The 26,213-nt window shown below is 40.6% G+C and overlaps 1 protein-coding gene and 1 long non-coding RNA gene across 2 annotated transcripts; both read left to right on the forward strand.

Moving 5' to 3' along the window:
* The first annotated feature begins 5,912 nt into the window (after nt 1-5,912).
* On the forward strand, nt 5,913-16,666 carry MRPS15 (mitochondrial ribosomal protein S15). The gene is made up of 8 exons (XM_075264580.1): nt 5,913-6,123; nt 6,337-6,387; nt 7,797-7,872; nt 9,586-9,634; nt 11,220-11,304; nt 14,289-14,347; nt 15,975-16,166; nt 16,402-16,666. Exons 1-8 carry the CDS (start codon nt 5,991-5,993, stop codon nt 16,504-16,506), a joined length of 750 nt encoding a protein of 249 aa, XP_075120681.1. The 5' UTR covers nt 5,913-5,990; the 3' UTR covers nt 16,507-16,666.
* Nucleotides 16,667-18,867: 2,201 nt separating this feature from the next.
* Nucleotides 18,868-25,657, forward strand: LOC142193741 (uncharacterized). The gene is made up of 5 exons (XR_012714999.1): nt 18,868-19,116; nt 19,203-19,313; nt 19,804-19,940; nt 23,343-23,443; nt 25,588-25,657. It is a non-coding gene; the product is annotated as an uncharacterized LOC142193741 (long non-coding RNA).
* Nucleotides 25,658-26,213: the final 556 nt, after the last annotated feature.

Raw genomic sequence — 26,213 nt, forward strand, 5'->3', positions numbered from 1 at the left:
ATTGTGTGACATTTGAACCATAGTTCATAAAAGAACTGAATTCACCCTCCAAGCATATCATGTAAAAATGGTAAAGGTGATCACCCAGACTTTCCCCTGAAGACAGGTATACGGTGAAAGAAGAATCGAACATATTAAAATTCAACATGCCCAATCCTTTGTTCTAAAGAGATATCACCACCAGAGGTGTCTGTCAGCACCTGATTCTCCTGACATGTGCTATACATTCAGCCAAAGCAACCACGCATGTGTATGGAGAGATTTGCTGAGAAGTGCTGTAGCACCTCTCAACAAGCAGCAAATAAGCAGTTCTGTGCATAGGCATAATATCAGAAAAGACAGATTAAGAAAATGTGAAGATTTTCTTCCAACATATCTTTTAAAGGGGTGCCATAAATGTCCAATTCTAGGAGCCACACCTATGTCGAGAATGGAGATCCTCAAATCCCCTGCTGCTATGAGTGTAGAGCTGGATGAGCATGTGTGGCTCTCAATATTCATTATCATGGGAGTTCCTAGAACAGGCAAACAGGCATATCATATACTATACAGCTGAATAAGCCCTGTACTCTAAGCCTGTATTTCTGTACACAGTAACATTCAATGAGAAGCAGAAACAGATCTCAATACAGAAGCAAGGGAAAAAATGCAGGATTTCACATAAAGGAGACAAAATGTGTTAATACGTAAATTAAATCACAAAATGTACTAATCACGAATTAAGCACGAATACTACCAGAAATGAAAAGTTGTCTGAAAGTTTAGTTAAGTTTTAATGCTGTGTAAGTCAGAGTCTTTTAGAGCTGTGACATATCTTTTATAGTCTAAAAACAAAAACATCATAAAATATTTGGTATGCTATTAATAGAGGGACTGAGCAGCATGGACTAAGTAAGAATAACATGTAACCACTTCTGCATGCAACAAGATACTTCTGGTTATAGCTGTGTTTGACTGTATGCATACCTGTATTAGTTTTGTGCGAGTTCATTGACGGCATTATAAAGAGAGACCAATTACCATGGATTGCTTTATTTCATCGCTACACCTCTTTTGTTTGACATATATAATATATTTGTAAATCAGCTGATATGGACAAGATTAATGATATTTATAGCAGTTTGTTCCAATTCTACACTGCACTTTATCCCTCTATAATATCTATATTGTCTATAAGGTAACTTTACATATTTTAGTAGTAGTCTTTAGCATAGAAGCTTGGTAGAGTAAATGTCTTATGTGTTCATAGTCTATTTTTATATTTACATAGTGTTATTACAGTGGAAATCTATAGTATAAGCTAAAGTTTATTTTACTATCAATGTGAATTATATTTACAAAAATAAAACATTTTTTTGTTGTTTTTCATTTTGTGTGTTTATCTGTATATATATTATTTTATTAAGAATTAGGGCCGATTGGACAGAAATGTGCACTATGGTTAGATACCGCTAAACAATTGGCATCACTTCTGAAATTTTGTGTGAAAACAAATAATTGTATACTATCAAATAAGATGCAATTATATACTTATATACTAAAATTATAGGACAACCCAGTGGCTCAGTGGTTAGCATTGCAGCTGGAGTCCTGGGTTCGAATCCTGCCAGGAACAACATCTGCAAGGAGTTTGTATGTTCTCCCTATGTTTGCGTGGATTTCCTCCTATACTACAAAAGACATACTGATAGGGGGGAAAAATCAAGTATTGCATAAAAAATCAGCACAAAAAAGTCGTAATAAAACTTAACTTTTAATGACAATAAACATATTCCATAAAAGGAAAAATCACCAGATACAAAAATAAAGAATCAGCATACAAGAAAAACTTACAGCTACATCAATCCAGTATAGGCGTTAGTGTGAGGCATCTAGATGGAACAAAGAGCCTACACGTTTCGAGACGTCAGTCTCTTACTCATGGCATGTTTAAAAAGCTCCACAATACCGGAATATATGTAGTTCCAATCACTACATATATTGGTCCCCCGAACTGAAACCTATGCACTTAAAAAAGTGGTTACCCTTGGAAACCCGTACACTGCATAGACTAAAATGAGGTCTGTTGGGTTTCTGCCCAAAAAGGGCGCAAAAATGTGGAGACAAAAGTGCTTGCAGGACTTTTCTCTCCGCATTTTTTAAAGAGGACCTTTCATCAGATCGGGCACATGCAGTTTTATATACTGCTGGAAAGCTGACAGTGCGCTGAATTCAGCGCACTGTCGGCTTTCCCGATCTGTGCCCGGTGTAAAGCGCTATTGGTCCCGGTACCGTAGCGCTTTAGTGTCAGAAGGGCGTTTCTGACAGTTAGCCAGGGATGCCCTTCTGCCCAGCAGCGCCTATCGCGCTGTGCTGTGGAGCGGGGAGGAACTCCCCCCTCCCTCTCCTGATAATACTCGTCTATGGACGAGCTGTGTGAGCAGAGGGAGGAGGCGTTCCTCCCCGCTCCACAGCACAGCGCGATAGGCGCTGCTGGGCAGAAGGGCATCCCTGGCTAACTGTCAGAAACGCCCTTCTGACACTAAAGCGCTACAGTCCCGGGACCGATAGCGCTTTACACCGGGCACAGATCGGGAAAGCCGACAGTGCGCTGAATTCAGCGCACTGTCAGCTTTCCAGCAGTATATAAAACTGCCTGTGCCCGATCTGATGAAAGGTCCTCTTTAAGTGGAATGGGGAATGGAATCCCCGAGCGGAGACCGGGTGCAAGTGTGAACCTAGCCTTAGACAGTCTTGAAATGTACCACATTTATCATGGTGACTGTGGCCTGGCCAAGGTTTGCAGCATTGAGCTGGACACAAGATATGCAGGAGAGAGCTCCCTGGAAATGGGGCTTGGTTCACATCTGCGCCCCAGTCTCTGCTTTCAGGTTTCCGTCTTCTGCCGACAGGAGATGGAAACCCGGCACACAGTGTCCGCCCATGAGCGTTTTGTGGTCTCCGTGGCAAAACCATTTTGTTTTAACCGGACACATAGTCCTGCATGTTAAAAAAAAAAAAACGGCTTCACGGTGGAGACCACAAAACGCTCAAATGAATGAGTTTGAAAAGTGACTGCCGATTTCCGTCTCCTGTCCAGTTTCTTTGGCAGAAGACGGAAACCTGAAAGCAGAGACCGGGTGCAGGTGTGAACCTGCCCTAAGTATTACTTTTTTTTGTTATTTGTATGGCACAACAGTTGTGTGTGGGGCACTAAAGAAGCATTTTTCCTATGAGGGCATCAAACTATCTGGGACCACTAAGGGGACATTATATTGCGTGGGAAGCAGTAATAAAGCATGGTGATAGTGAGAGATCAATTTTGCTGAGTGATTGGGTGGCAAATATGGTGCAGTTAAAAATTGCATATACATTTGTATATGGGGTGAGTGGACTATGTTGGGGTGCAATTAATGCTCATTTTGCAGCCTGAGTGAAGGGTGAGTACAAGATTGAGTGAACTGACCCCTGACAGCCGCACCAGGGCCACGTGCTGGATCAACCCATATGTAACAGTATAGTAAGATCGTATGGATGAAATTGTAATAGCGGGATATGTGGCATTTCATTGAAGTCAGATGTTATAAGTAGGAGAGAATAGCAATGTTCCATTCTATTATCTTGTGAATGTAGCTCTTTGTTTGAAAATAAGCAATTTCATTCAAAGTAAAAGATATCTAGGGGTATTGTGATCGGAGATAAGGAGATACATAAAACGCTCTCTCTACTTTATCTAGCAAGTCATCAATGTTAATGATACTGCCCCTATGCCAGTTATAAAATTACCTGTGGGGGAAGCCCAGTTAGAATTAAGGTTTAGTTAGAAGCGACAAGTGGACCGAATCAGTGGGATGCAATTGCTTCAACAGCTGTATTTTCTGCCAAGTTCGCCATGTAGCTATGAGCAGGGGGTTATTCCTAGTCATCTCCAGGATTGAAGTGTAGAGGAGTTGTAATGGGTAGTTATACTTGGAGCAAAGGACTGGTCACCATTTCTATCAGAGAACATTTCAGTGGCATAGAGCCATTTCATTGCCACCCTCTTCAACACCACTATATTGTACTATGCTCTAATGTCTGGGACATTTAATTCACTGATAAGCCTAGGTTGTTGTAGACTGTGATATGGGATATGAGAGTGCTCCTCTTTCCAAATGAATGTGAAAAACAAATAGCTGATCCATTTCTCATGTATCAAGTGGAGGTACAGCAGCAATGTATAAAAAATATATAGCAGGTGGGGAAATTCATCCATCTTAAGTAGGTGCCTCCTGCCCATGAAAGACAGAGGCTAATTTCTCCATGAGTGAAAGGTTTCTTCTAAAGTCTTGACATATGTGGTCACATTAGCTTTGTATAAACTCACGGGTGATTTAGTGATACAGTCCTTTGATAAGAGATATACATCATCTGTCAGAGGAAAGGAGATGATCCCATCCCACATGGCCTCAGCCCCCATCCCAACAGAATCATGGCTTCTGTTTTAGCTCACTAAGGTATGGCACAAGAACTGCCCTAGCTGCCTAATATCCGCCTTCACACGGAGTAAACGCGCGTGTATTTTTGCAAAATACACGTGTAAAAATAAGACTCCCATTGACTTTGTTGGGGACATTAAAGTGTCCTCATAAGAGTATGTTGCAGAGTTTCAAATTAGATAATTAATTAACAGGCCTAGATGGACTGCAGCCATTTTCTTTAAGCCTGGAGAACTGATTAAAGACACAAGATGGTAGTGTATCAAAAGAGTTCTGATTTTATTATAAGAAAAAGGTAGTTTAAATACATTACAGACAAAGAGCTGGCTTGGCTTATTCTAATTAGTATACCATGATTGGTCATAGAGATATAAGATAAGCCTGGCACATGACTATTGGCTGAGGCCTGATATGATCTGCATCTCATTACAACTTTCCACACTGGGATGGACTTTCCCATGAAACAAAGGATTCAAAATACTTATGTGAGCTAACATCCCAGACTATGTCTATATGTATATATCATGGCAAAAGAGATAAGATGACATGTTCCATAGACCCTGTGTCTATACACTCTAAGTGACCTTCATATACCATAAAATATGACAGAGTGCCCAGATACCATAAGATTAATACTCTTGTTGGTTATGTGTCCATACATCATATAAAGGGGATAAGAGATATACAAAGTCAGCTGCATCTTCTCAAAATGAGGCCCTTGAGAGATAATGATTAGCAACCTATGCATTAACGTTCATTATCACATTCCTTAAAGTCTAACAAAGGGCCTCCTTGACTTAAGGAGAAAAAACACATACTTATACAGTTTATATGTGAAAGAGTACAAGATGGCTGCCAAAATACAAAGATGGAGGACTTAACTCTAACAACTTCAATGACATTTTACAGGCGTATTTTTACACGTGTAAAAAATATCATTGAAGTCAATGGGAGTCTTATTTTTACATGTGTATTTTTACACGTGTATTTTGCAAAAATACACGTGCGTTTACTCCATGTGAACGGGCCCTATAAGATTGAGGAAAGAAATACTAGCGGAACTACATTAATATTAAAAAATGAAAAAAGTTATGTGTCTAAGAATATAGCAACACAAAAACAAGATATCTTGTTAAAAACAGTATTTTTACAGTTTAAAATTATATGTGTAGTATTGGCAGTATTAAGTTAATACTGCACAAAAAACGTATTACATATCTGTCAGGTTTCAGATTTTCCACAGAATCCTTGGATTCCTTGACATGTAAGTTTCCCTAACACAAACAGGTAGAGATACAATAGTAGCACACACAATCTGTGACCATGAACACGCAGGCAATCTCCTTTCTGTGCTATAGTGTGATTAGGAATAGCAATCAATCCACGATCTCACGCCACCCGTCTGCCGGATGCTAGAAGCCAGGAGACAGGATCGTGACGTCACCGCGAACTCTTCCGTACCAGTGCTCGATTGCTTTAGCCTCCACAATATGGCTGCGCCCTTGTGAGACCTGCTTGTGACCGCCGTGCAAGATGTTTACGCTGCGGACAGCCGTGTTTGAGGTCCTTGGCCGGGGTATTAGGTCAGGGGCTGCCTTGGTGGGCGCTGGAAGACAAGCAGCTCAGTGCCGGCCATGGTTTCCAGAGACAAGATCGCTGGCAGCGAGTATGTGTAGCGAGTCGTGCAGACATCAGGGGTTGAGTCTAGATGTTCTGTCATGTCTTGTCTGTTCTGTCATAGACACGTGACATTGGGAAGTGCGGCATTATATATGATGTTTGAATAACATATCCCTTCTGTGATGAGATTTTAGAAGCATATAGGACTTACCATTCATAGATGCATGACAAGCAATAAACTGTGTCTGCTTTGTTTCAGGGGCAAGTCTTATACCTGTATCCAGGACATACGCCACAGCAAAATCTGATGGTCAGTATTGTAACATGCACAAATAGTTCACACGTAAGGGAGGGTTCACACGGTGTAACGTGCCGCGTGATGTGGCACGTCTACGCCGCGGGACCCTTTGCGGGCCGTACACGCTCACATTGATTTCAATGGGAGCGGGGATCGTATGCGCCGCGCTAGTTTGCGGCCGTGATTTTGCAAGCGTTTTTTTTTTTTTTTTTTACCTTGAGGCGTTTTTTGGAGCTTTTTCTGGAGCAGTTTTTGGTAAAAAAAAAAACTGCTTCAGAAAACGCCAGGTGGTTTTCCCCTCCTCTAAAGTGAATGGACTGTAAAAGAAACTCTAGGTGTTTTCAGTTGCTGTTTTTTGCAAAAATAAAAAAGCTAGGCTTTTTTTTTGCAAAAAAACCCCCAAAAAACGCTAGGCGTTTTTCGCCTCCCATTCGCGAAATCTGCTGTCAAAATCTGCCTCATTGCCTCCGTGTGAACTAGCCCTTATGTACTCCTTTATAATAGTCTGTGAAAATCTGATTATAAGACATTCCCAGACATAAAACACAACCCCTTACTCATTGAGTCAGAGAAACTGACTTGACAGCGGAATGAAAATAGAATTGTAAATTTTTAATAATATGCAATTATTGCTTTTAGACACTGAGGCTGGATTCACACTTGCGCCGGACTCTCTGTCTCTTGGGTCCGCCGGGGACCTGAGTGACAGAGAGCCCATCCGCTAAAACAACGGTTATCTGTGGACTACAATGGGTCTGCCGGGTATCTGTATGGTTTAGGCTGTTTTAATACTGAAACCGGCAGAGAGAATAGTCCTCCGTGATGGATTTTTCTCTCCATAGATGTGATATTAGCCATAGTTTGTTGCATATTTACTTTTATAGGAATTCAATCACTAGGATTTTAATTAAGTGATAAATCTTTACGTCTTCTCACTGACCATGGCGTCAGCCGTTCATGATGGAGTTGCTTTAGCTTACCTAATCCACAGCCTCATATTATTCTGCCTACATTTTACGACTGCCCTTGACAAAGCTGTATCCTGCAGCTCGGTTTTTGCAGATGAAATTGCAGGGAAAATACACCGGAAAACTGAATGATAAAATGGAGACTGTCAACTTCCTGTAATGGTCATCTTTTTACTGTATTGCGTTTTTGGCAGAATCCTAATGGAACCTTTAAACGCAGATAACTTTAGATATAGGCATTTTCAGTTTACAAAAAATCCAGTACATATGATTTTACCAGCAAATCACAGCATGGTGATACATATACTATGGGTTGAGAACCTAGGATGTAGACCAAGTTTTTCTTATTGCTAATGAAGAGATAAATGGCCTTTTGTACAGCGACGTGATCCTGTGTCATATTTCTGTCTTCATGGCTCTACAAATTGTTTTGTTTTTTTTTTCCCTCTTCAGGAGGACCAAGCCAGCTAGATGACTTACCGCCTACAATGTTTAAGAAGGAGTATCTAGGAATAAAAAGTGCAGAAGAGTAAGCTATCCGCTGGGCCTTTCCATATTATGCATGTTTGATGCTGCATTTACTAGTCAAACAATTGAATCAGAAAAAAAAAATTCTATATTTTTGTCATGAAGAGGTCACATATTTTCAGTTTAAAGTGGTTGGCCACCAGAGCCCACTGTATCAAACAAGTCTTGCAGATGGGTTGCTTAGGGTCTTCTGAATCAAACAGTGAACCATTGCTTCTGCTGACAAACGCAGCAATATCTCGGCAGTGTCCCAAAGATCTCAGCTGTATAACAAATTACCGCTTACCTCTTTGGAGCAACAGTAATGACCTCGTTGTTCCAAAGTGCTCATCTGCATATTGACAAAACCGGAAATCTCGACCACTGCAGTACTGATTCACAAGGGGAAAACGCTATTAGGTTAGTGTCACTTGAATCAGTCTGTGGGGCTGGGCTGATAGCTTGGGTTTTGGTGACAGACTCCCTTTAGTTGTTGACTGCAGCATTTTATATAGTGGAATGACACGCCATTTATTAATGGCAGTGGACCTTAAAGGGGCTCTATCAGCAAAATCAAGCACGGTGGGCGGGCATTCAGGGTCCGCCGTCTTCTTCATCCACGCCTCCTCTTCCTGCGATGTCCTCGGGTCCCGTCTTCCTCCGGTGCTCGCGAACTGACATTGCTAAAAAAAAAAAAAAAAAATGGCGTGGGCGCATGTGCAGTAGCCGTAGTAGAAGCAGCATGCTAATGCACATGCGCCCAGGCCATTTTTTTAAGCAATGTCAGTTCGCGAGTGCCGGAGGAAGACGGGACCCGAGGACATCGCAGGAAGAGGAGGCGTGGATGAAGAAGACACACCCTGAATGCCCGCCCACCGTGCACGATGGGTAAGTTGATCACATTCTTTTTTAGGGTATTATTTTAAATCTGGGGGGTAGTTTAATATAACTTTAGCGGTGCCTGAATAGCCTTTTTAAAGGCTATTCACGCATATGTGGGGCTCTATCAGCATGATTTTGCTGATAGAGCCCCTTTAAAGGGAATCTATTGTTGCCCACGCCACTCTTGAAGCAGCTAGTTGAAGACTCATTTTTAAAGAAGTTGGTTTTGCTGAATGGAAGCGAGGCGTTGAACTTCTGATGACGCATCTGTGCTCAGAGATAATGCCCCCTGTGCTCTCTGAAGATGGTTTGCATTTGAAGAAAATCAGATTTAAAAAAAAAAAATTAAAGAAAAAACAATAACAGGCATACCTGGAATAACCTTTATAAAGTGTATTTGAAGTTATGCTTATTTAAAAAGCAATTTTAGAAATGATTGATCCTATTTAATATGTATGGAACTACTAGAACCACCTTTCACCAGAAATCCTCTGTAACTTCACTGTATATGTCTCTTGAGCTATATAAATGTATATATGTAAGCATTTTGATTGAAGGGTGTATATTTCTTTTCTTTTTTTCTTTTGTTTTTTGCTATCACTATGTTATGTAAAACCTAGTGTTTTCTATTGATAAAATTATGAAAAAATTAGGATAAGCCAATGTCCAAATATTTTTATATATTTGTCATATATGTTTATATATGAGCGCAATAGCTTACTTCTTAGGTGTTAATAAATTTTTCTTTATATATTTGGATTGAGCATCTCAATACATGTGCAACTTTTTCTCTTTTGATCAATTATCAGATGTACTCCTTAACATGTCTTTTTTTTTTTTTTTTTTTCTTAAGGGTCAATGATGTAGTTAAACGATTGATATCCCTGGATATGGCTAGTCAGGTCAGTATTGCTTTAAATAAGTGGAATCTAGTTTAGAAAACCATTTCATTTAGCGGAGGCTAATATGGCAAAAATAGTACAAACTGGGGGGAATTGATTAACCCTTCTAAGCCTGAAAACTTGTTAATGCGACGCATCTTTGGTACATGGGCCTTTTTTACACCTAAGATGCACCACGTCGCTCATGCTATGCTTTTTTTTTTTTTTTCTTTTTATTACAAAAGTGGGAGTGGGCTGGAGTGGGGAAGCCCTGGCCCGAAAAATGTATTATAACTCGCGCCAGAAAACTGGCACGTATTACGTAGGAAATCCTATGCCATTTCCACAGGAGTGTGGCTGATTTATTGAGACGAATAAATAGCTTCAACTTGTGGAAAATGATCCAGCCGGCAATAAAATGGATAAAACTTAATTTTTATTCATCTGATTCGTCATGAGAAAGTTATCCAAGTGAACATAGTGATAGAACACTGCCCAGCTACTGTTTATTGATTTATTGGGAGGTTGAAGGCTTGGTGTTTTTGCTTTCCTGAGCGTTAGGAGAAGGTAACTAGCTATGAGTACACAGTTGGGCACCTGATTCATATACGGCAAGAGAGACCCAGCCACATTTCGCTGAATATGTCGTCAAAAATCATACATTTTTGAATAAATCTAATTAGTTACAGATGTAGAAAGCGTATTGGTTGGTCACTAACAGAGATACCAGCCATTCAATAATTCTGACCCATTTCAGGAGGTCACATAGAACAGAAATAAAACCTGAATGAGTCAGAGATAGGTGTAGATTTCAGGTGCACATTTCAGTTACATTATTATGACCACCTCCTACTTTTGATGTAAGAAGTGACGCATTATGTGCTTGCTTGGTGGGTATATAAATATATAGATTGTACAATAGGCTGTCTGAACACATCACTTGTTGTTGTCATGGGTAAAAGGGATAACTTATCAGAGTTGCAAAAAGAGTGGCAGTATTTCTCAAAAAGAAATTTCGTGAAGTGCTCGATTTCTGCTGCGGTGAGAATATATCGTGATTTTGCAAACACCACCTTATTCCAGCTTATGAAAATGAACCGGGGGCTACCAGAGATGTCTAAAACATGTATTCAGTGAACCCTACTGCGCATGGGACTCTCTGTTAACAAAGATGCATCAGAGGCTTCATTTTGTATGGTTGTATTGTAACTGGATCAGAGAAGGGTTGCCTTCTCTGAGTCACGTTTTCTGCTTCATCGAATGGATGGGCATTGATGTGTCAGGCAAGAAACATCACAGAACAAAATCATGCAGCCATTGTTGGAAGAACATAAGCTGATGTAAGCAACGGTATGGTCTTCCTTCTTTAATATGTTTAAAATAATTTATCCCAAAATCAGTAGCCTAGGTGATATGGGTCTGGTTTCTGAGCGTCCCACCAATCTCAAGAAACTGTGTTAATTTTTATCTTTATGGGAAAAGTTTGGTAATATCTTTTCTTCTTTCTTCCTACTCACAAGACTCTGAATAGTTTGTAAAAAGTTGGCACAATATGAATGTAGAATAACGGGGAAGATAAAATGTTATTTTTCTTTATATTTTCTAGTCTGACAAACTGAAGATTAAAATTCAGCAACTTGTGGAAAAAGTAAGGAGAAATCCTGAAGACAGTACGTCTACTGAAGTCTACAGTAAGTATCGACTATCAATTGGGTATTGGTGGTCAGAGGTGAAAAAGAGTTGTAGTATATAATAGGATCAGAAGCTCCTTTGTGGCCACAAACTGATAAAGTAATGCAGACATGATCATCTTTTTATGGATATAGAAACCAGCCTTTAAGTGCACTAGTGGTAGGACTAATATGACTAAACAGTTGCAAATGCTGTGACTCCCCTCTGGAATCACTGTCTATAAGCCATGTTAGACATTTTTAGCCTCTACCTTTGTCGCAGTTGTCTGTAACTAATTTGACATTTCAAGCCACTCATAGCACTGCATTACAATTTTGACCACAAATCAATGAAGTATGTTTCTACTCATGCATATGCGGTTTTATATGTTGCTTTCCCAGTATGTGCCCCTGGTATGTGCAGCGATCTCTCCCTACTGTCAGAAGGGCGTTCCTCATAGTTCAGCGTCATTGCTGGGCTGTAAGGAACGACCCCCTGACAGTACTCGTCAGTAGCCCTGTATTGTCAGAGCAGGCGTTCCTTACTGCCCAGTGATGATGCTGAGCTGTGAGGAACACCCCTCCCCCCCTTCCCCAGTACAAGATTTTGGACAAGAACTGTGAGGGAAGGGGAGGGGTGTGAGGACATGAAAGGACCTCTTTAAAGACAATTGCACAGCACTATTACTGGTTCGGGAAGCATTTTGAACCTGACAGACCCCCTTTTAATTTTTATCATAACTTAAATTGTAATTGTGGGAAAACCTCACAAACTTGCAATTAATGTTGCTTTTTTTCTTTTCTTTTTTTTTTTTGCTTGTCTGAAGTCTACAAAACAAAGCATTTCTAAGAGGGAAGCGCTTCATTGGATGATTGTGAATCTACTTCTACTGTGTGTTTTGTAACATTCTTACAGTAATGTTTGGTGTAGATAACTGGAAACATGCAATTTCCCTTTTTTCCCTTAAATAATGTATTTCGACAAACTTCCACTCTAGTAGAGGTTGGAAATTTTAGGCTTTTGCAAGTAAAAATCTAAAAGTGTTTTTAAAAAATGCTATATAAAGTTAGTGTAAGCTCTCGCTGCTCAGAGTAATACTGTTACATCACACTGAGCATAAAGTTGATACTGAATACCAGAATAGTGCAGTGCTGCTGATTTGTGGCTTGGTTATACAGTGGAACCTGGCACTACCTATCAGAATTAGAGAGAGCTCCAGTATGAAGCAGATGAACTTCTCAATAGTGATTGTGACATCTAAGTGATTGGGGGGCCTTCTTGTCACCCCCTCAATGGTTCCAAGAGGTTGCCATTGCAGTGAGGGTATGAGGCTGGCATCTAAGGAGTTTTACTATATATTTGGTCCCCGATTACTCCCCCCAACATGTTTTTTGTTTTGTTTTTGTTTTTTTTGTTTTTTTTTTTTGGGGGGGGGGGGGTCGGTGTTTTAATTTGGCAGCCCAAGTCTACCCTGCCACATACCTGGTTGATCCTGTCCAGAATGGAGGCTGAGAGCTTATGAGTCTGCATAGGCTGACAGCCTCAGAATGACTGCAATACATGGTCAGGTATTGCAGTGTATAGGAATGGTTCAGGTCTCTTATTGGAGAAACAAAATAAAAAAAAAAAAAAAAAAAAAAGTTAAGCGTAGTAAAAATAAAGACATTTCCCCTAATCCCCACCCCTGCAGGGTGAACAGCGTAAAGAAAAAAAAATAATAGAAAACCGCTAGAAATGATTATACACCATTTTGCTTCATAAAATGTTCAATAAAAAGTAATCAATAGATTAGATGGAAACCAAAATACCACCAGTAAAAAGCACAGATTGTAAAAAAATACATTGTTATTAGATCTCCCCACAGATTCTTTCCTCGCTGAATTTAGTGCAGTCGGCTTACTGGCGGTATATAAAACATGAAAGGTGCTCTTTTTATGCCATGTATCCGCTTTTTTGGATGAAGATAAAAGTTAGACTTGCAGCACTTCTCCTCTGTCCAAAAGATACACCATGCACAGCAACAAATAAGTTTTTTTTTGTTTTTTTTAATTTAAATTGAGGTGTATGGATGCTGGACACAAAATTATCAACGGGTATCCATTTTGCAATCCGTATTTCTTCTCTGCTCATGCTCAAAATCATAAGAGGGGACGGCGTACAGGGTTTTTTTTTTTTTTTTTTGACTGATCCATCAAAAAAAAAAAAAAGACACCATGCTATGTGTGTGTTACCCTTTGTGACCGTATTTTTGAAGAATTCATTGTTTTTGTTTTTTTTCTACTCATTCGCAAGAGGTGGCTACCAGGCGTAGATATGAACATAGCGTAAGAGCTTTAAGGAAAATGTTTTAAATTTCTACAAATTTTTTTTTAAAAAAAGCTAAGATTATGGGAAAACCCTTTTAGGCCGGGGCCCATGAGACGTAAAAGCTGCAATTTGCTCATGGTGTTTTCCAGTCAGTGCAAAGTGGATTGGATTCTAGCGAACCCCATGCCCAATTTGCAGTAAAAAAAAAAACGCAGTGCGGACACTCTGCGATATCCAAAACCAGCGCAGTTTTGAAAATTGCAGCATGTCAATTATACCTACGGTAACGCCATATAATTAGGTAGAATTGAAACAGAAAGTCCGCAGCAGAAACCTCTGCAAACTTTCTGTCTAAAGCACTGTGGGAAGATCCTCGGCATTGCCGCCACGGTTTTTCCTGCAGCACTTTTTTGCTGTGAGACATCCTGTGGGGCCTTAGCCTAAAAGGGTTAAAAAAAGAAAAATAGGGAGGTAAACTGGATAGCTTCAAATGAATATGGAATTTATGGTTAAAATTGTGGAAAAGGAGGAAGTGGCGTAGGGGGTGGATGTCATTCTAATTATGAAAAAGCAAAAGAGTGGTAAGTTTTTCTTATAAAAGATCTACAGCAGGTAGATCAAAACCAACACATCTCTAAAGTAGAACAAACGTGAAATAATTTTCCCATTTCACCATTGCTGTTTTTCATGTTTACAGTCGCTGCATTAACCGCTAGAATCCAAAATTTTAAGGAGCATCTTCAAAATCATCCAAAGGCAAGTCACCTTAATCACTATCTTTAAAATCCTATCTATTAGTGGGCAGAGTGATGTTTTGAGATACATAGTTTCAAAATGTATGCATGTAGAGTTAACGTGAACACCTAGCTACCTTCAGCTGCCACTAGAGGGAGCATGGGATCTTTCAGCAAAATGTTACATTGAATTCATTCATAAACTTAGGAGTACACTGTGACCAAATAAATTAGTTGCATGTAACCATGTCGACTGCAACTGTCACTCAGTATGTAAAAGCAATCAGTAACACTATAAAAAGGCACAATGTAGTACTAGCCAAAGATTTTAAGGTGTGTAAGTGGTCTGGGGAATTATAGAGGCTGTCTGGGGGGGGGGGGAGGAAGGAAAATAACAAAACATACTCTCCTGTCTCCAGTGCTTTGGTGTCCTCCCAGCACAGTCTGGTCCAGCTGCTTCAATGTCTTTTTAAAGTGAAACACTATTTGCCGGCTGTGAAGTCCCAGATCCCTTCCACTAAAGTCGCTGAAGCCAATCAGCGGCCTCAGGAAGACAACACTGTATACCTCCCCAAGGATGCTAATTGGCTTTAGTGGTCACATGCAGCGGAAACTTTTTTTTTTTTTTTCACTGCGCCTGGTCGATTTAAAAAAAATAATTTTGGTGTCCATTTATGCCTGGAAACCACTTTAAGCTAACTTAATTTCCTAGCAGTTTCTTCATGCTGGACCTGGTGGTTCTGGCATGGTTCCTACCCCTGGCCATGTGATTGAAAACAGCCCCTTGACCCTTGAGTCGCTTCGATCCCCTCCCTCCCTTTCCTGATTAGACAAGTAATTACCTGTGCTGTGGGGGCTGGCTGAGTATAGGAAAGGAGGGAGAGGTGGAGAGACCTGGATCACACGCTGGTTCTACTCATGTCACCAGGGTTGGAACCCTCAGGTCTAACGTGAAGAAACTGCCATAGGAAATCAGGTAAGCTTAACTCCCCAGACAACCCTTTTAAGCTCCAGTGCTAGATTTATTACCAGCCAGTATATAATCATTACATTTATCTATGCAGGGAAGTTAGAAGTCTGTATCAGAAAAACTGACCAGTAACAGTAAAAAAAAAAAAGGGAAGATACCATTTGGTATAGAAGTTTGGACTTTTCAAATGTGGACGGGCTGTATGAATATATTTAGTGCATCAGCATGCCCTTCTATTAACCCCTGATGAATTATGAAATGCACAGGATACTAAGTTGCTGTCTGTGTGGCCGCAGGGAAGAAGGACCTGGGTTTGCTCTCCTGTGGCATTAAGCCAGGGCAATGGACTCTTAGTGGACCACACTGTGGCTAGGCTAATATTAATCTGGGCTACAGCAACTCCGTGCACCCTTATCAGTAGGGTGACACCTAGTTTAAATGTGGGTATTTTTACACTGTTATTCCACTAGGATGCCACAATGTGCATGAGTTTTAGGGTTTATGTACATTTTCAGACTTTTTAATGAAGCTCCTATAAAAGTTAGGTTTTATCTTAGATAGTTGATTTATTCCACTAAGCATCATACAGAGAATTGGTATTATCCTATGTTTTTGTGATTTTAGTATATTTTGTTATTTACTTATTTCTTCTGTTCTCTACTTTTTCACTTTTCCCTAGGATAAAGCAAACAAGAGACGGATGTTAATGTCAATAGATCGAAGGAAGAAGTTGTTAAAGTTCCTGCGTCGCACTCGCTATGATGCCTTTGAACATGTATGCACTCAGCTTGGCATTGAGTACACCTTCCCTCCTGAATACTACAGACGAGCAACAAAAAGATGGCTTGCTAAGAAAGCTTTCTGTTTGCAGGTCTGCATTTTCTCACTTGTGTGCAGTTACCATATTTACAGGGATATCGACACTTCTTCAGTTACATTTGTTTAATGCTTAGGCTACTGAGGGATGGCAGATCATTGTTGTAAACAGTAGTGGAATAGAGGAGCGCCAGTGTCCAATGCTTTGGCCACTAGCAAGGTTGGAAGGGGAGATGTTTGTTATAGAGCGTTTAAGTGTAACTAATTGTGGAAATTTCTTTCATTTACAGGTATATAAAGAATCACAGAAACTAAAGGAGAAAGAACTATCTCAAAAGAAGCCTATCCCTAAGGCCAATCCTCCTCTTTATGTTTTTCCCAAACCAACAAACTGAGTCTGAAATTGCATGTTGCTACTATATTATGAATAAATATTTTATTATTTTGAAATAAAAATATTTCCTATTTAAGATCAGGAAATAGCAGATTTTGTGCTAAATTCAAACTTTGAGGGTTAACCTCTGAGCACATTGTACTATTGTAAGAACTTCACATTAAATATGAATTTTGTTACGTTCTAGTTATTTGTGTGTTAAATGAGTGGAAAGTCAAAGTGAAACATGCAAACCGTGTGTGATTTGTTTTTATGCATATAGAATGCCTATAAGGATTCTTTTACTTTGTTACAATGCCAAGAGTTGCTCCATGGCAAAAGTCTATCATTTTAAATGTATATATGAAAATTCTCTACAAAAGTGTACTTAGTTTTATTTGTTAAAATTGATCCAAAAAAAGAAAAATCCTCTTTAACCTTTTGGAGTGGTCCAGTCTAAGGGTCTATTTCATACTGCTGTAATGCCACCACATGCCACCTCTGTGACTTACACTTGTATACTGCTACTGATGGGGTACAGTATGTACTACTGCTTATTCTACAGTTGAACTATCCCTAAATTTTCCCTCTCTCCTAGTAGTTTTGTCACCGATCAACTATTTAGCTTCTTCTAGGGGCCCTAGAGTCTGAGACACCTAACACATTCTAGCAAGAGTTCACACATCTTGTTTATGTTTATGCCTACTCTACATGCATTTAAATGAATTCTACCATTAAAACCTCTTTTGTGGATAAGACGTCGGAATAGCCTTTAGAAAGGCTATTCGTCTCTTACCTTTAGATGTGATCTCCGCCGCACCGTTTCTTAAAAATACCGTTTTTTACCGGTATGTAAATTAGTTCTCTGCCCCCATCGCTGTGAGAGAACTGATTTGCATACCGGTAAAAACCGGTATTTCGAAGGAACGGTGCGGCGGCGATTACATCTAAAGGTAAGAGACGAATAGCCTTTCTAAAGGATATTCCGACGTCTTATCCACAAAAAAAAAAGTTTTTAATGGTAGAATCCCTTTAAGTCCAGAGTATTTCCAAACGCACTTCACGTCCCAACAAGATGGAGGGGCAATCCTCAGGGGATTTAGAGGTATGAGCCCAGTGGGGAGTGGAAACCCTTCAAGCTGCTCAAATATATGTCTACAATGTGAGCTTGCTAGTTGTAGAGCTATAGAGGTAGATGCTCCACCCTGAGTGCAGAGGAACGTTCGTTTCAGCAGCGGTCCTGTAACTCTCCTTCTTGTTGGGACATGAAACGTGTTGGGTTGAAGGAAATAAGGGAAAAGTATTTAATTTGATAGGGAGACACAGGGAGAGCTCTAGAGACTGTTGTTGTAAGGACAGGAGTCATTTTGGGACATAGGTGAGAGACAGGATATAAATTACACCATCCCTTCATATGCAAGTCCTGTTGAGTCCCCGTCTCTCAATAGGTCCGGGTAAGACCATTCCTCTTTTATCTAGAGTACGGTTTATGTGCACTTAAATTGGCAATGTTGTTTGACTGTCTTAACATGAATATTTGTTATAATTTATATAGAAAATTAAAGGGGTTGTCCAGGCAAAAACGGATAACCTTTTTCATGTTTAAATCGGCAAAGCAAACTCGCCTGTTGCTCGTTGCTCCAATGGGTCTCTTCCGAAGTTGTGTTGTAGCTGCAGATTTTTTTTCCTGGACAACCCCTTTAAGTTTTATAATTCTTTTGGTCTTCTGCTTGTGACAATAGATTGTTGGATCATGAAGGTTATCTAATAAACTTGTAATTGCATGCTTTAACAATTGGATTTGGCTATTTATAGGCATAAATAGCCAGTAGTTCATAGGTACGACCTATAAATAGCCAATAGTTCATAGGTACGGTACCTATAAATAGCCACATCCTTAACAATTTGTCTATAAGCAAAATAATGTCTGTTGTACCATGTTATCGAAAGAGAAATCTGCCCAGGCACAATAGCTCTGAGCCACATGTCACTGCTTTTATCTGCTCCTTCAACAAATTATAACATGGATCACAAAGTAACCTATAAAATACAAACTAAAAGTGACTAATAACTGCCATTGTATTCAGGACTGGTTTCTGTGAAGAATTTCAGAGAATACTGCTCATATAGTCCTAGTACATTGTTATAGGGTTTTCCCCATTTGGGATAGTTATCCCCATCCATAGAGAGGTCTTCCTGCTCAATCCCGACTGATAAGGAGACTAGGTGACTTTTGTCCCTTATTCTGAATGGATGAGTCGTTAGGTAGCGCACGCCCCCACTGCTCATTTAATTTAATTGGGGGCACTGGATTTAATCGATGTACAGCTCTTAACTCACTTCATTCAGAATGGGGACAAAAATCCCCGTTTATCTAATAGGTGGGGATCTAGGATCACACTGTTCAGCAAGTTATCACCTACCCTGTAGGAGAAATCTGCTAGCTTGGGAGGATCATGACACCACTGACATGAGGAAATCAGAATTAGTCAAGAGCTGCATTATTGTAAATTAAGCAATTACATATTTGCACATTTGTGCTCATTTCCTTTTGTCGTTGAGTTGACTTCTTCCTTGGACTAGAAGTTATCACCAGAACATCACACTTCGAGCTACAGGTCTTCAAAAAGTGGTAAGTGTAACACTTTTTCTCTACATTATATACTCTACAGTATATAGGTTATACTTATAGGAATACCAGCTGTTGCCTTTCCACAGATACCATGCCAGCGGTCACTGAACAGCCTGGATATTCCCAACCGGGTGTTATGTCCCCAACTGGAGAGTGGAGCACCAACCTGTGTGACTGCTGTGATGACTGTGGCCTCTGTAAGTTAGACGTTTTGGTGTATATTATATGCATGTTGCATATCTTATATCCTTGAAAGACACAGCAGTGTACAAGATGCCAATATGCAAGACTGTTTACCATGTGCATTATGTTAATATAGGAAAGATTACATTTTCAGTAACCTGGTAATCCTGCTTTGGCTAGGTTCACATCTGCATAGTTTTCACTGGGGCTCTTCCCACAGAAACTGCTAAAAAATTGGCACCGAGGACACTTCTTTATGCTGGTTTCAGTATGAAAACTTTGGAAACCCAGTGGACCCCATTACAGTCGATGGGGTTTGCTGGTAACCAGTGTTTTAGCAGTTCGGCCGAGAGTCCAGCTTGAGTGTGAACCTAGCCTTATACACTTTTTTTTACATTATGTACATCTTTATCAGTGTCACATTTGGTGATTTCACTTTTAAAAAGGTACTGCTGCCATTTCTATCAGAACTTTTTAAGGCAGAAACTGTTCCTTCAATTACAGGTCTTTTGGGGTTCTGCTTTCCGTCATGCTTTGCATGCTATGTAGCTAACAAATACGGGGAAAGCTGCCTTTTGCCATGTGTTCCTGGAGGAATGACTGCCATGCGCACACACATGCGACTGACCTATGGCATCAGAGTAAGTACAATAATGGAACATGTTCCTACAATCTATAAAATATATGATAATGATAACCTGTAGACCTTTTAGCATGTACATTTTCCAGAGACTGAGTTAGGTGATCTCCCTGGTGATAAGAGACAGGCACATGTGTCGTGTGGAGGATGCTTCAGTTTTTGCATGCCTCTTTTTCAGCTGCCTAGTGTCACTATGGCAGCGATAATAACCACAGTAGAGTGGTTTATACAGATTACAGAGTTAGTACATATCAACCAAACTTGCTGATTTTAGCAGATTGCATTCTAGTGTGTTACCTCTTGGGAAAAGGATCGGGAATGTTGTATTTCTATCCTCGTGCCCACAGGCAGTAAGCTGCTGCAGCTGCGGGGATCAGCCAGCAGCGGCATGCTTATCCAAGCAAACATATCGCCAACAGATATCTTTTTTTTTTTATATATATATATATATATATATATATATATATATATATATATATATTTATTTCATTTCTATTGAAGTTTTTTCAAGCACAAAACAGTAAACAAAACCAAACTCTCGCAAGCACCTTCCCCAACTCCTCCACTTTTCCTCCCATCTGCATCTGCCATAATTAGTTGAAAAAAAAAAATTGATAATAGTCGAGTCATTTCCCAATATAAGGGATCCGGTTACTTCATGTGTCATGGTTGCAGCCCCAGGCTGCCTGGGCCACATTGCAATTCAGTTAGGGGGAGAGACACAAAAGGATTCAGGTACAATTTCCATTTATTCCCAGTAAAAAACAAGAGTATCAGCTAAGAACAGCACAGTAACAGTATTACTAGTTAGTCATATAGGATACATAGTATCATCATGAGTGCCAGTGTATTGACCATTCGAGTCCCTACAGAGATACTGCAGTCACAGCTCTATGTGCCAGGCCAGGCGTATCCATAAGTCTTCAAATTTCTTATATGTACCCGTTTTAAATATATAAATCTCCCCAATGGGAAGATACCTTGGGAGGATTAGAATCTCTGTAATGTGCAGCTACCAATTTACGGGCCTGGTACAGAAGCCACAGGATTGTCAAATGGTGACCCTCTGTCACAGGAGTTTCAGTAACATAGTCCAATAGGCATACAGTTGGGTCCAGATAGATAGAGAAATGGTAAATCCTCACTCTAAAATTTGTCACCCCCCCCCCCCCTCCAAAAGACTAAAATCCCCCCCCCAAAAAAAAAATAAAAAAAAAATTCACATAACATGTATGACATCAGCCCTCTCCTCATCACATCTATAGCAGTTGGAATCATTCCTATATCCCATCCTATGTTGCAAACAGCTATCTGAAGTGTATGGTGCACTGTTCCTCCCTCTCCTAGAGACTCCTTGTTAGTCTGGGACTAAAAGGTGATTTTTGCTAAATACTGCTATGTCGCCCTAAGATATCTGCCCTAATGCAAATGAATGGGGTTGCATTGAGCATTGATTGAAATTTTGCAACTTAGTCACAGTTGAGTCACATTGGGTCTGCAATGTGATCCCCATTCACTTGCATTAGTACAGATGTCACAGCAATTTTTGGTTGTACACCGGGAGTCACAGAATGTCTGTTTGCTATCAGAGAATGTGTGAGGCTGACAACAACAAATAATACAATTTAACATAGAAGCAATAACATAGCTCTTTGACTAATAAGAATAAGTTGAAAATATAATTTGGATTATAAATATAAATCGAGAGAGATGCTCTTTGTTGCCACAATCTTTTCTTGTTAAAAGATGATAATTCTGTACATAGAACCCCCTCTATTAAGTAGAATTTCCTTTAAAAAGTATAGTATTTCCAAATAAGTTTACCAAGCCTAAATAATACGAAGGATTCAATGTATGTATACCATGTTGTTATTTTGGATGTATTGGCTTCATTTTTAGTATTGAGCTGGAATGAACTGCAAAACCTGATAATACATGTAGATTTTCCTCTTAATAGGCCGTTACCTGCTCGAGTAACTCCAGCAGGTAACAGGCCCTATTTACTGCAGTGCCGGGGCTGCCTGAAGTTGGATGCGGAAAGGAACTTCCTCCTCCACAGTCCATCTTTTAACAGTAGTGAAGCCAATTGCTAGCTTCACTACTGTGCCCAAGCAGGGGCCACCTGCTGTCAGGGCCCCTGCCTCCCGGCACTTGAATAATGACAGCGGGCAGGAGAAACTTCTATCTCCTGCCTGCTGTCCCTAAACCCTGATACTTCTGTCCTAGTAGGTTACAGGACCTGTGTCATGACGTCATCACAGGTCCTTTAATCTGCTAAGCTATAATACTATAAAGTATTGTGCGGGCGGAGCTATCCGAATTGTACAGGTCAAGGTACAATGAGGGGAATGGGTTGCAGGTTGCCTTTGAGCAAGAGGGGGAATTGGGGTTCAGACTATAAGCAAGAGGGGTACATGGGTGTGCAGGCTGTGTGAGAAAGTCTGCACCCCATTCCTCCCTTTCTCACACATAGCCTGCACACCCATGTACCCCTCTTGTTCACAGTCTGCACCCCCATTCCCTCCTCTTGCTCACTGTCTGCACCCGTCATTCCCCCCTATGTGAGAAAGAAGGGAGAATGGGTGGTGAAGGCTGTGTGTAAGCAAGAGGGGTACAATGGGCATACAAACTATGTGTGAGCAAAGAGGGTGACGTGGGGGCACAGGCTGCGTGTGAGAAAGAAGGGAGAATGGGTGGTGCAGGTTGTGGGTGAGCAAGTGTGGTGGAATGGGGAGGGGGCATGGCAAAAGTTCACAACGGGGCCCAGCCATGCCTAGTTACGCCACTGAATGTACACTATGTTATGGCTCTATTGTCATGTAGATTAGTTGAAGGTGCTTTCTACATACAGAACATTACACAATATTTCAGAGGCAGTTTGTGGAATATGTCAAAATGAAGGAAACTGTGCGTTTAACTGCACTGTTCCTGCTTAAACAATGAAATACTAATGTTTCCTGTCTTTTTTATTTCTCCTTTTCAATTATGACATATATTTCACTCCTACAATAAGTTGAGTTATCCTAATAATAACATGTTGAGTTATCTAAAGCTAGCCACACATATCAGGTCTAAGCACACTGAGTTAGCAAACGCTGGTTACAGACATCAAGTCAGCAGACAAATATGAATACCTGTCCTGAGGCATTGAGGCAAAAAAGATCAGACTACTTGAATTCTAACCTACTTGGTCTTCAGGGAAATAAATATGGTATCTGCCAGACACATCTGGTGGCACTTCCCTACTGAAATAAACATGCATACCCTGCCAGTTCAAGCATGCATGCTTATGGAAGAGTTAGGTAAGGTAATGTAGTTTTTTCTAAGCAAAGTCTAGTACAACTAACCAACAATGTAAGCTGCAATATCTAGCTATGTGAAAGTATTACTGTTGCTTTTTCAGGGTACTTTATGCAATGATAGCCTTATGATGCTTTTCTGTGGATGGTGTGAGATTTGCAGAATGGCTCGGGAAATAAAACGGTTGCAGCATTAAAGCACAAGGTAGGTCAAAAACATTTTATTCCTTTCTGTCAAGTGAATATCAATGTTCAAATATCCAAAACATGTTTTTTAACTTTCATTTTCTTAGTGAAAATATGGTTATATCATTAGAAAATAAAAAAGGGAAAAAAATAGTGGTCGGGAAATAATTGCAAATTTGCTCATCCTAAATCAGGAATACATACAACTAAAATGTAATGTATCTTAGAAAGAAAAGATTGGCTTCTGGTGTATAGGATCCATGGCCTACCTTTAGACTAGGTTATTAGTGTGAGATCAGTAGGAGATCAAACCCTGGTAGTCCCACAATCAAAAGAAAGAGGGGACATTGACAGTTGCAGGAATATCACAGTGCTGCTGCATGTGGTTCTATCTTGTATTGTTACAGATCACCTCCTCTCCAAATATTCAGTAATGTGAAAGGTATCAAAAATTGTATGTATATGCAACTTTCACATGGCTGTTGAATCACAAAAACATAGACTATAAGGGGTTGTCCACTATTTAGGAATTCATAGTATATCCTTGTGAGGTAGCAGACAGCCAACCTCTGCACTGATCCGCTGCACTGAGCAGCCAGTGCCCGTACTATATGCCCCACAGGGCTAGAAGCAGATAACTGACTGGGAGCTTAGTTGCAATACCAGTGCATGGAGCCAACTGCTTTTGGCCTCATGTTGAGTGTAGTGTGGGCATCAGAGGCGCCCCATACAGCTGTTCGGTGCAGGGGCTGTCTACCCCCCACTGATTAGAAGTTTATGGGCTAGCCTAATGGTAGGCCATAATGTTCTAAACCTGGAGCAGAGTTGTAACTAGAAAACACTAGGCCCCATAGCAAACCTTTGACTTGGGACCTCCCCCCACGCATAGTGCACCCTTTCCTGGCCCCCCACACAGCATAATGCCCCATTTACACATATAATGTCCCAATGTGGCCTCCACACAGTATTATATATCCCATAGCCGCCCCTCCTCACATAATAATGTCACACAACGTCCCTTCCACAGAGTACATTGTCCCATAGCAGGGACAATGCCGGTCTGACCCATGTGAGGCAACTACAGAGGCCCAAACACAGCATGAAGTCGCACTGGAGCCCAAGAGAAGTTCATAACACTGGTTTTTATGTTCACTCATCTACTCTGATCTGAAGAGACCCCAGAGTATAATAGCAGCAGTATTTGTTGCAGTTTGCCCAGCAAATACTCTTGCCTTACTTATCGATCCCCACTTCTGCTGATGGCTTCCCCTTCTGCCCTCCAGGGGCTCTGTGTGTCCTATATGATGTTGCTGGGATGCACAGGGTCTCCTTGAGGGCAAATAGGGGGTGCTGAAGCAGCCATGACCAGGAACATGGATCGATAAGTAAATAGGGCCTGTTACCTGCTGAGATTGCTCCCGTAGGTAATGACCTATTAAAGAAAAAACAGATCAGGGGCCCACCGGGCACCCAAAGGTTGCAGGTCCCAGCTGCTATGGTGGTACTTATGCTACTGCCCTGGACATTCCCTTTAAGTCACTATGCAGATGTGTAAATCAATAGTTTTACATATCTCCATGGAAAAACAAAAGTGAAAAGGTAATTTAGTTGTATTTGAACACACAAAAAAGATCCATCTCCCAAAACAATCTACTATGGATTCTTAAATGAATCAACTAAAAATTACAAAACTGTATTAAATGTAGTGCTTTCCACTATTGTAAACATGGTTATCCCAAGTGTGGGATATCCCTATATCATGAACATAGCCCATAGAACAAAGGTAAATAAGAAACGGTTGCTAGGATGGCAAAATACCTTTAATATGTCAAGTTTTAAGAAAATGAATTTTATATAAATTAACGTTTAGTAATAAAATGTAGGTTAAAGGGGTTGTGTCTGACTTCAAAAACATGGTTGCTTTCTTGTTTCAGGAAGTGACATCATGTCCACTAGTCACATCGCCAAGCTGCAGCTTAGTCTCATTCATCTTAATGCAATGGAGATGTGGCATTACCATTTGACTGATGGACATGAGGTCACTTCCTGAAAAGACGAAAGCAGCCATGTTTTCAATTCCTGCACAACCCCTTTAAGCAAAGAAAGCATATTTCTGTTTGGTATCTATGGACTCCAGTATTAATATGTGTATTTTTTTCATAGGTTGCTTCTACGTCCCATGACATCAGAAAGAGTATGCTGTCAAATATATATAATGCTCCTTCACCAAAACATCAAATTGTATCAATAAAAACGAAATTGTTTTACTGTATTACTGACTTTAGATGTTATTATTCACTATATACCAATATACCAGAATATTAAATGGGTTGTCTAAGATCCAGGGGCGGATCCAGGGCCGGGCGAGCCGGGCAACCGCCCGGGGCCCCGCGCTTAGCGGGGCCCCGCGGCGCGGCCGGGACCTAACAAAATGGTCCCGGTCGGCATGTCCCGACTCCAACTGAGCCCAGCGTTAAAGCAGGAGCTGACAGCTCCTGCTTTAAACGCCTATGTATTTCAGCTCATCGGCGGTAGGACGCCGATGAGCTGAATGCATAGGCGTTTAAAGCCGGAGCTGTCACAGCTCAGCTCCGGCTTTAACGCTGAGCTCCGGGCCTCCGGCATTTGTAGCCGCGATGTGATGACGTCATCACATCGCGGCTACAATATGTGTCTGAGGGAGAGAGCTGCGAGGGAACGAGGAATGGTGAGTGTGTGAGTGAGAACGGCATGACAGTGGGACAGATGGAGGAGGGAGAACGGCATGAGACTGGGGCAGATGAAGAGGG

This window comes from Leptodactylus fuscus, chromosome 2, assembly GCF_031893055.1.
Source record: "Leptodactylus fuscus isolate aLepFus1 chromosome 2, aLepFus1.hap2, whole genome shotgun sequence".
Classification (NCBI taxonomy): domain Eukaryota; kingdom Metazoa; phylum Chordata; class Amphibia; order Anura; family Leptodactylidae; genus Leptodactylus; species Leptodactylus fuscus.